We start from the raw sequence: 11,331 nt of genomic DNA on the forward strand, positions 1-11,331 counted from the left end.
CACCTACGGCGAAATCATTAGACTGAGAGCGTGAAAGACGAGAAGATAATATTTCATCACGAGACTTCGTACTCCATTTCTTCAGGTTTTAATAATAATAATAATAATAATAATAATAATAATAATAATAATAATATGTATGATAATAATAATAATAATAATAATAATAATAATTTACATTTATATAGCGCAGACCTCTATATGAATATATTCAGTCGCGCTTCACAATATCGTAAGATAAAATTATGGCAAAAGTAACTGAGATATATGAGGCAATACTCTACTTTTAGGTGATCATGACAGAGAACTATATAGTAAGTATGTTAAATGTACAGTGTATATGTGTGTGACACGTCGAGGCATGCAAGCATTCTGCACATTACTGTGGTCAACCAAGTCGAGGGTTTCTGCAGGGTAAATATATGTAGAATGATTATTCGCTTTTTCTTAGTCTGACATTTTATTGGTAAATAATTTGGCGACAATCCATTACTATTGTCAGAAAAGTGACGTCAGTCTTGTAACCTTGCAACGCGAAATTAAGGGTGGTCTTTACGATATTCTGGGTTTGTAAAAGAATAGGCTAATATCGACGCGATACGAAGGTGTGACGACTAGAATAAAGATAGAATAAAAAACTACGCGAGTGACTAGTGTTGCTGTACTGGGATTTCCAACACTAACTGGCACCTCCGACGGGACTGAGATCGAGACATGGAACTGGAGGCATTACAGAAGGATTTGGACGCAAAACTCAAGCTTTTGGCGTACAAGCAAATAAAGGGAAAGGGCATTGTGGACAAGGCAAACGCGACTTCTATTGGGAGACACCGTGACTCGTTGGTGTGTTAAGCAAAAGAAGCGGACGAGATCAAATTAAAGATCGAAGAGAAGAAGATTGCAAACGGTGAGCAAATGGACGAGGTATGTGCATGGAGCAATGAAATGGATAAAGTTATTGAGGGTGTAAATGCGGAGATCGAATACTTTGGGAAGTGTCTGGGGGAGGTGAAGAAAAAAACGCAAATGGCCGAAAAAGAAAGCGAGAAAGCGACAATCGCGATGGAGAGAGAGGAGCAACTCGCGTTTGAAAAGGCACAATGGGAAATGAAGCTTGATTACGAAACAAAAATCAGAAGAATTAGGTAGCAAAAAAGGGAAAGGGTTATTAGGCGATTTCGGAATGCACGCAAAGTTGCCAAAGCTATGAATAATGAAGTTTGATGGGTCCTTCGAACAATGGCTCTCTTTTTGGAACAAATTTTCCGCGGAAATAGACGCGACAGATCGGTCAGCAGTGACCAAGGTCGCTTATCTAAACGAACTCCTTGTTACAAAGGTACGAGCGGACATAGATGGACTCCCGTTCAATCTTGAGGGGTACGAAAGGGCGAAGGCCATCCTAAAATCGGAGTACGGGAAAACGTCAGAAATTGTAAATGCATATGTAAACAACATCATGGGTTTGCCTACCATCACAAGCGCCAGTCCAAAAGAGATTAATGAGTTTTACAAAAAGTATCTGTTCAATGTACAAAGCTTACAGACGCTCGGGAAGTTACGTGAAGTCTCCGGAAATGTGAGGGCGGTGTTAGACAAACTGAAAGGAATAAAGGGAGACTTAGTCCGGGGACACGAAGATTGGCGAGACTGGGATTTCGCTAAACTGATTCAGGCAATTAAAAGTTGCAGAGACATAAATTCAGAAGGAGAGGAAAGCGATGGTGCGAGTGTGTCCAAGAGGAAGAATGATCGCAACGACTGGAATGCACGCGTTCCGTCGCCACGCGGAAGGTCTAATCAGGTCCAACAACAAGCAAGTGGAAGACAGATGCGCGGGTGCGTCTATTGCGATGACACGAATCACACATCCGCTAATTGCACCAAAGTTGTCGCGGTCGGAGACCGCAAACGAATTCTGAGCCAAAAACAGTTGTGTTTTAATTGTACAAGTGACAAACACAGAGCAGACAGCTGTAGAAGCCGCGGGTGTCATAACTGTCGACGCAGACATCGCACGTCAATATGTGATCACCCACCAAGCGGTCACACAACGAGAGGAAGATTCATGACGGCACAAAACAAAGGAACAGAGAGAGTCGTGTATCCCGTTGTTGTCGTAGAAGTAAATGGAATCAAGTGCCGCGCACTCCTAGACACTGGGGCAGGCAGCTCATACGCGTCGTCAGCTATCCTTGAACACCTGGGAAACAAACCGCTACGAGAAGAATTCAAGTGCATAGAGATGATGCTTGGGTCAACAAACAAGGTCATCGGAATTCATAGCGTGACGATTGGCAGTCTCGACGGAAAATTCCGATTGGAAACGGAAGTCACCAGAGTAGACCGTAGTACATTGCTATCACTTGACAACCCAGGATATGCTGAGATACTGGATAAATATCCCTACTTAGATGGGGTATACATGGACGACAGAGACGAGAAGCCTGAGCTACCAGTCCACATTATCCTGGGTGCGAGCGAGTACGCGAAAATAAAGACAGAAACCATACCAAAGATCGGACGTTCCGGCGAACCTGTTGCAGAGCTAACAAAGTTCGGATGGACAATTATGTCACCAGGTAAAGAAGTTGACCTCTCTAATATGTTCTTGACACAGACGACAGCGGCAGATTACGAACAACTATGCAAATTAGATGCTCTAGGATTGCGTGACACACCAGGCGGAGATCAAGCAGATGTTTATGAAGAATTCAAGGAACAATTAACACGAGGGCCAGAGGGGTGGTACGAGACGGGGCTACCCTGGAGAGGAAACCACCCTCCACTGCCCAACCACAGAGCGGGAAGTTTGAAGCGATTGGAAAGTACCATTCGGAAACTGGAGAAGAACGGAATACTCCAGAAATATGACGCCATAATTAAAGAGCAGCTTAACGAGGGAATAGTGGAGCGAGTGTCAGGCCCACCAGTGGGAAAGGAGTTCTATATTCCACATAAAGCAGTGGTGAGAGAGGCTGCAGAGAGTACCAAACTTCGAATCGTGTACGACGCCTCAGCCCGACAGTGGAGTCCCCTGGTGAGTCTCTTAGCGAAGATACTACATTCGCAAAAGAACAGTTGGGTGCACCTCAAGAAGGAGGGGGATCTATTCTCGGGTTTCCATGGAACAAGCGACAAGATACCATTAAAATAAATTTCCCAACTGACCGCACCCAAGTGACAAAGAGAGGGATACTAGCGAAGATAGCAAGAGTGTATGACCCGTTAGGGCTCGCAGCGCCTATGACATTGAGTGGAAAACTACTATACCGAGACGCATGTGATTTGAAAGTCGGATGGGATGCTCAACTTCCTGGTCAACTGGGAACCAAGTGGTCAAGATGGGAAGCACAGCTACCAGTGAGCATTTCCGTACCCAGAGCCATACCTCAACACTTTGAAGAGATCAGCAACATTGAGCTACATTGTTTCGGCGACGCAAGCGGACAAAGGCGTTTCTGCGGCAGTGTACGGTGTCATATCTCAACCATCCGGTGATAGTGTTGGGCTGATAGCAGCCAAAGCTAGACTGGCCAAGCTAGGTCTGACCATTCCCCGCCTCGAGTTGGTCTCAGGTCACATGGCGACCAATCTCATTGTGAACGTTAAGGAAGCATTAGAGGGTTCCCAGTTGGAAATATGTTCTGCTGGTTGGACAGCAGCGTTACGTTACATTGGATCAAGGGAGCAGGGAGTTACAAGCAGTTCGTAAGCAATCGAGTGCAGAAAATCCAGCAACACCCAGATGTAAACTGGCCTCATGTGGGTACAAAAGACAACCCAGCTGACCTTGGCAGTCGGAGCGGAAGCGTGGAAAATGAAGAGCTATGGTGGAGAGGGCCTGAGTGGCTACTAGACCGAGAGCGATGGCCAGCCGATATTAAGACAACGGCCACACCAGACAGTCAGGCGGAAGCAAAAGTGATACGGGAAGTATTCGCTGTAGCACAAGCTAAGACAGACATCCTAGACGCCTTGCTGATCAAGTTCAACTCATGGAAAACCCTAAGGGTTTGTGCGTGGGTGACACGTTTCATGCATAACCTACGGAGCGAAAAGACGAGAAGATCTAATGGACCACTCACGACAGAGGAGATCGAGATGCAGCGACACCTGTGGCTAAAGCCAGCACAGGTGAATTTGAAGAGAGAAGAGCGGTTCGAAGATCATACCTGCATCAAGAGTCTCCGATATCGAAACGCGCGCAATGCATTCTGGGATCGTCTCATATAAAAAGTGGGCACCAAGCGTGACAGCGGCCATCTTGATAACTAAAGCATCGTCAACATTTATACACTTTTACCTCGCGATTTTACAATTTTTTCCAGTTTAAATTAGATCATAGTTTGTATATAGTTTTAATAATAGTTTGTATATAGTTTTCACTAGTTTGTATATAGTTTTCATATAGTTTTCTCGTCGTTTTTGGCGTGGAAATGAGCGAGACAAGTGAGCTTTCCCTCGAGGAAGTCAACACATGGAAGGTGGACGCTCTCAAGTTATTTTGCCGTAAACGAAATCTTAAAACTTCTGGAGCTAAAGCTGAACTTGTAGCCCGTGTGTTTGCAGCATCAGAGATGGGAATCCAAGTACAAGCATCGGCTAAAGAACTAATGTGCATCACGGAGTCTGAGAGAGCGAAGCTATTGTTTACTCCTGAGGGCAGCAAGCTTCCCGATCCTCTTGGGCTAAAGGACGGATGGATTGATGAAAAAGATGGGCTAACATCATGGCCTCCTATATTTCTAAGTGACATTACGAAATATCTGATGGCTGATCATCCTGGAAAGGATATTAAACTGCACGAACGGGTCATGAATGAGTACAAAGAGGGGAAAGCATACCGCTTATTTGACTCGGGCTTTCTGAAAGAAGTTTTCTACCATGAACTAGAAAATATGGATTTTTGCTTCTTGAAAGCAAAATGTACGCATTCGATGAAGGTTGGTGATACACCACATACATCATGGATTTGTTCAAGAAAAAATGGAGAGATTATCAGTGCCTACTGTACCTGTACTGCTGGGTATGTTAGACTTTCTGTTTTATAAGACTTTAACTTGTAACTGATGCAAAATTTAAGCCTAAAATATCATGTTTATCATATACCTCGATTTTATGACTAATGTTGTTGGTCTAAGCTCAATATATATTATACTTTAGAATGTTTAAAATATTATGTCTATCATATACCCTAACTATTTGTTATTTCTTGTTTCAGTATGAGTGGTTCTTGTATTCATGTGATGGCACTGCTGTTCAGAATTGAAGCAGCAAACCGTAATGGTATGACAAATCCTGCATGTACGTCCAAAGAGTGTGTGTGGAATGTTCCAATAGGAAACAAGACTGTAATCAAGCCCTCTAGAATTTGTGATATGGAGTGGAAGGCTTCAAAGCTAAATAAAGGTATGTTATTATGTTTAAAATTCTAAACAAAGTATTTACAGTATGTATACTGGATAGACATAAGTGTTATCTGGGGACATAAATAAGAAAGTTCTTATTAGCTTGTAACCTAGCAATTAATTTACTTTTATTTTGTGTTTTTCTAGAGACGACCAGACCTGCCATCGATAGTCGCCGAAAGTTATTCAATTCACATGAAGAGTTGAAGCCCCTGACTCCAAAAGGAAAGAGGAAGTCGTTTTATAATAATTTGAAGGACTTGTTGCCAGAATCGGCATTCATCAAATTAGCAACGGCTGAGTTTGAGGAACCGTGTTCAACTTCCGTTACAATAGAAATTAATACTGAAGTACCTGAATGTGTAATGCCTAAGTCATCAAAGAAAGACTTAAGTGCTGATGATATACATCTGATTGAACAAGGCACCATTGGTCAGTCTGAGAATGAGGCATGGCACGATTACAGAAAAGGCCGATTAACTGCCTCTAATTTCTATAGAGTGTACACAAAAGTTGAAACCCTTAAAACTAAGGGGGGTGATGCACAGGAACTAGTGGACACAATCCAGGGTAAAAGTAATGGACCATCGGAACATTTACCTGCTCTAAAATATGGAAGAAACATGGAGAAAGTTGCTAAGGATAAGTATGTGAAACTGTTTCAGAGGGAGCACAAAGATGCAAAATTCAGAGAGTGTGGACTATTTATTGATGAATCTGACCAATTCATTGGAGCATCCCCTGATCTGCTTGTTGAATGTTCCTGTTGTGGATTAGGGGTGCTAGAAGTGAAGTGCCCTTATTCTATTGTTAATGATTTACCATCAGAAGACAATCTTTCCTACCTGGTAAAGATTAATGGCAAAATTGTCTTGAAAGAGAAGCATGCATATTTTGCACAGATACAGGGACAAATGGCTGTGACAAAGAGAACATGGTGTCACTTCCTGGTCTACACCCAAAAGGGTTATCATCTGGAGCTAATCAAGTTCAATAATGATTACTGGGAAAAGATAAAGCAAAACCTAATTTGGTTTTATAATAAGTATTTAAGTGAATGAATGCTCGTTAATTATAACTTGATACAAAACTTTATTTACATGGTGTAAACACTAAAAATACATTTGTACATTTTATATACAATTTAGAATTTTTACAATTTCATATCTGGAAAAACTGGTCTGACAGTTCTAAATTGAACTCAAATAGTCTCTGAATAGAACAGTAAAATTGTCTGTTGTGGAAACTGGAATGGATGAATCAAATCATGAAATTTTATACAAGTAATGCATTGACCACACTTCAGTATGATTGAAAATGTTACAGTTTGATATTGTTTGCAGTTATATATATAGTAATAATAAATAATATATTATTTATTTGTGTTCAGCGACACATGAGCTGTGAAATGAAGAAAAATATTTACAAATTATATCTAATGATTGTAATCACTCTACCAGAATAATTTTTCTCTTGTGAGGTCCTTGTGGTGCAAATAATATAACAGTTCTTATTCAGAGTGCACATACTTAATAGCTGAAGCATTAAATGGTACTAAATCATACTAATACTTAAGTTTCTTGTTATGTACCATTATCAACACTATTTAGTATTATTTGGTACCATTTGTATGAAAGATTAAGTGATTGCACTCTATACTAGTTGCTAGTAAATACTTAGTAGAGCAGAGATTTTGAATAACATTTAACCTAAGAAAGAACTTAGACTAATACATATTGGTATCCTCTAAATTTATGAAGTTTATATTCTTTCATGGGTTAAATGCTGTCAATCTTTTTAGCTATTTGTACATTTCTTGTTAATCATTTTTTACCCAAGGGTCTATACAAGTTACATAAGGCTGCACAAATAAGTACAATGTTGTCTATACTGCCAAGCAGTGATATTGGTAGTTCATGCTTTATCAGTCTAAACGTCTTCAACCGTCTTATTGCTTGCTCAACAAAGATTCTAAGATTTGCAATTTCTTTTGTTTTAGCAACTTCAGCTTTAGTGAACTGCTCTTGTCCACGTTTACCAGGGGGGATGTGTAGTCTTGAGCTTCTGATTAAGAGGTCTTCAGCAATTGTGAATCCACGGTCTGCCATCACTTCATCGCGAGGTTCAATGATATCATAAAATGATGATTCTCTTGTCAGATGCACATCTGAAGTTCTCCCTCCCCATGCTTTGGATAAGAAATTGAAAAAACCATGTGGTGTTATTGATACCAACAGCTTAGCAGTGTTGTGATGCTTGTAGTCTGACCACGTAGCTGCTCTAAGGTTTGGGTCGCTTGGGGTTTCAATAAATATTTCTGTGCAATCAATGATGTGGCGTACATTAGAGTAGCCTGGCTTTTTAAACTTTGCGGGCAAAGTTGCTTTCACAACATCGATGGAGGGATTGTAAACCAAACATTTAAGTTCACTTGCTAGGATTTTCACCCAGGTAGTAACAACATTTGTTACATTTGTAGTTGAAATTCCAAACCTCTGTGCTAAGTCAGCATTTGTTGATCCAAGTCGAAGTTTCATTAAGGTCAAAAGAAACTCATCTTTTTCTGACAAAGCTCTTTTAGGGCCAAACTTATTTGGTGTTTTTTTGAAGTTTCTTCCTTTTTTAGTAGATTTTTTTGGGCCACTCCAGTAGTTTACTTTTTTAATGTTTCCCTTCACTACTTCAAACAACTTATTGAATACTCGTTTTGATGGTAGGCCGGTTAGTAGACGAACAGATGAATTTGTTTTCAAATCAGAATGTTCTAGTCCCTTACGCTGTCTGGCCTTGAGTTTTATCTTACATGCTTTGAGTTCACTTTCAAGTTCTTGGAGTTTTTCTTTGAGATCTTTGATCTCATTGAACTGCTTGAGTCTTTCCTGCAAGCATTTTTCTTTCATACAGAAGTCAGGATCTTCTAGGTTGTACCAGCCAAACGAATATGCATGATCGTGAGTGATATGGTCGGGTCGACCGGCAGTAGTACAATGTTCTTCTTCTGTTATAAACGAGGAACTACTTGGTTCTTGAATCACAGGAGCATCTTGACTATCATGTGCATTATCTTGAGTATCATCTTGAATATTATCTTGTGTATTATCTTGAGTATTATCTTGAGTTCTTAAACGTTTCATTTCTTCTAGTAATGATGATCTATCAGTAGGCGGTTTACGGTTACGAGTAGACTTTGTCTCGTAGCCCATTTTGAGTACAGGATCAGGGTTTTCTTTCGTGGGTTTCCCATCAACAAAGTGCTCATTGCAGACTCTCGACGAATTATTAGGTTGCCAGACTTCTCCTTTCGGGCCTTTTCTCTTTAGAAGATGGATCCAGCGCTTTCTACCCTCATTGTTTTTGCGTTCAGTAGGGAACGGAAATAGCTTGAACGGCAGCGGACAGTCACATGGCGGAGTGCCGTGTAAACAATCGTGAACTTCGCATTGCTGTGAAGCCCATTTCTCAAGCTTTTTCCCACTGTTATGGCACCCAAATACTGCACAATTTCTGTGCCCAAAGACCATGTCATTAAACGGCTGCAAAGTAATAAAAATACGATGAGAATCTTTGACTTTTGACAGTTCTTGTATTCGCGAATGTCACTCGCGCGCAGGATTGAATCTACTACCATTAAAAGCTTAAAAACAGCTAAAACAAAGTTAAAATTTGTAACTTACCTTTTGAATATAATACCCACGAAGATTATTTTCCAGTTGATATCACTTACAAGAACAAAAAGACTGTATTATAGATAAAGACACGCTTCAAAGAACGCATTGAATACAGAGACACACGCCATATTGTCACGCTTGGTGCCCACTTTTTTTGTGAGACTATCCCAGAATGCATTGCGCGCGAATTACCTTCCGGAACTCTTGATGCACGTATTGTGTACAGCTGAACCTACAAGAAAACGCAGATGGGTTACTGGAATGCCGAGGACGGATTCAGGGAGACTATCCCATTTACTTGCCTGAGTCTCATCCGTTCGCGGAGAAGATGGTTGCAGACGCGCATATCAGGACACTCCACGGGGGAGTGAGCCTCACAATGGTAAAGATTCGTGAAAGGTACTGGGTTCCTAGGTTGCGACGCCTTGCAAAAAGAGTCGTTAAAGCCTGTAACGGCTGCAAGCGGTTCCGCGCCACAGCGTTCGCGGCTCCGCTGCCAGGACAGCTACCAAGGGATCGTACCGAAGGAGAAAATGCGTTCCAAGTAGTCGGAGTGGATTTCGCCGGACCACTGAATTATAGAAAGGGGAGGAATCATGAAGGCAAAGCTTACATAACGCTTTACGCCTGTAGCCTGACCAGAGGTATTTACCGTGAGCTACTACCCAGCCTAGCAACGGGAGAATTCCTTCGATGCCTGAAACGGTTTATCGCCCGACGTGGCCGACCAGAGAAGATTTACTCAGACAACGGGAGTACCTTCGTGGCGGCAGCTAAGTGGCTGAAACAAGTCATGACTGACGAACGCCTCAACGAATTCCTCTCCCGTCAGGAAATCAAGTGGCAATTCAACCTAAGCAGAGCACCCTGGTGGGGAGGGCAGTTCGAGAGAATGGTTGGATTGGTGAAGAGAAGTCTACAGAAGACCATTGGAAACGGGTTCCTAACGTGGAACGAGTTAGAGGAGGTTATACTAGACGTAGAGGTTGCAGTCAACAACCGACCTTCAAGTTACGTGGAGGACGATGTGCAGCTACCGATCTTGACCCCCCACTCCCTGTTGTTTGGTCAACCAAATGCACTACTCGAGTTGGAACCACACCGCATAGAAGACGGTGAATTACGCAAGCGAGCAAAGTATCTCAGACGATGCAAGGAGGCCGTCTGGAAACGATGGACGGGGGAGTACGTAAAGGGGCTGCGCGAACGCCATCGTCTAAAGAATCCTGGAAAGCCACACAATCCTAGTGTCGGAGAGGTCGTGCTGATCAAGTCGGACGACAAGAGTCGCGGGAAATGGAAGGTCGGGATCGTCACGGAACTAATCAAAGGGCGTGATGGTGTTGTTCGGGGAGCAAAGTTGCGCACAGGCACCTCACACCTAGAGCGAGCAGTACAGCAGCTGTATCCGTTAGAACTGTCATGTGATCGACCGGGAGACGGTGACAGACCTCCAACGACCGAGTTGCGCATTAAAGCGCCAGTGTTAAGGCCTTTTCGTGATGCAGCCGTCGCAGCAAGATTGCGTATGGAGGATCTTGCTCACGATGAGGAAGGGGATTGAACTGTGAACCAAACCGAAACAGATTGGATGATAACAGCGGATTGGATGCTTGAACATTCTACTTATGAACTGAACATCTGCCAGTATGGCTACTGATTGATCAATGATTAGTGTGATTAGGAAATCGATTGAGAATTCTAGATGATAGATTCGTTCATAAAATTTAAGGGAAAAGGTTCATTTCTCGACAGACATTTGCTCTCCGAGACAAATGGGGGGAGGGTGTCGGAAAAGTGACGTCAGCCTTGTAACCTCGCAACGCGAAACCAAGGGTGGTCTTTACGAAACAGAAAAGCTTTTACAAAAGAAACAGAAACTCTATTATATTCCCTTCTCGTTCTTAATTACTAGAGGACCATATTTACGCGACTTAATGAGTGAAAAACCGGTTAGCCGAACTTAACAGCAAAAAGTACAGTTTTCACACTTTTACAGTTTTGTTCCTCTCTGCTTTCAATTTTATTGACTTTAACTTAGATGAAGATTTTCTGAAGAATGCACTAAGCCTTGTAAATAAAGACGAGATGGAAACCTTTCAGCACCTTTGAACGCAACCCCCTGGGGAGAGATGAAACAAGAATGTTGTTTCAACATTGCTCAGAACACGGCAGAAGTCTGAGAAACCCTGAAACTCGGTGTCTGATATATAATCTTAATTTGCTCGGCTTTATTTCGAAAGATTTATTTT

General features: G+C 42.0%; 3 protein-coding genes and 1 pseudogene across 3 annotated transcripts; 3 read left to right on the forward strand and 1 right to left on the reverse strand.

Moving 5' to 3' along the window:
• Nucleotides 1–1,183: 1,183 nt before the first annotated feature.
• LOC148743364 (uncharacterized) lies at nt 1,184–3,157 on the forward strand (annotated as a pseudogene).
• Nucleotides 3,158–3,503: 346 nt separating this feature from the next.
• On the forward strand, nt 3,504–10,643 carry LOC148743365 (uncharacterized). Its single transcript, XM_088751048.1, has 2 exons — nt 3,504–4,137; nt 9,306–10,643. Exons 1-2 carry the CDS (start codon nt 3,643–3,645, stop codon nt 10,641–10,643), a joined length of 1,833 nt encoding a protein of 610 aa, XP_088607174.1. The 5' UTR covers nt 3,504–3,642.
• On the forward strand, nt 4,177–7,740 carry LOC148743366 (uncharacterized). Its single transcript, XM_088725906.1, has 3 exons — nt 4,177–5,029; nt 5,225–5,412; nt 5,559–7,740. Exons 1-3 carry the CDS (start codon nt 4,440–4,442, stop codon nt 6,470–6,472), a joined length of 1,692 nt encoding a protein of 563 aa, XP_088582032.1. The 5' UTR covers nt 4,177–4,439; the 3' UTR covers nt 6,473–7,740.
• On the reverse strand, nt 6,484–9,296 carry LOC148743367 (uncharacterized). Its single transcript, XM_088725897.1, has 2 exons — nt 9,086–9,296; nt 6,484–8,944 (listed from the first exon to the last, which is right to left on the reverse strand). Exon 2 carries the CDS (start codon nt 8,930–8,932, stop codon nt 7,235–7,237), a length of 1,698 nt encoding a protein of 565 aa, XP_088582023.1. The 5' UTR covers nt 8,933–8,944; nt 9,086–9,296; the 3' UTR covers nt 6,484–7,234.
• Nucleotides 10,644–11,331: the final 688 nt, after the last annotated feature.

The sequence above is a fragment of the Stylophora pistillata genome, chromosome 1, assembly GCF_964205215.1.
Source record: "Stylophora pistillata chromosome 1, jaStyPist1.2, whole genome shotgun sequence".
NCBI classification, from domain to species: domain Eukaryota; kingdom Metazoa; phylum Cnidaria; class Anthozoa; order Scleractinia; family Pocilloporidae; genus Stylophora; species Stylophora pistillata.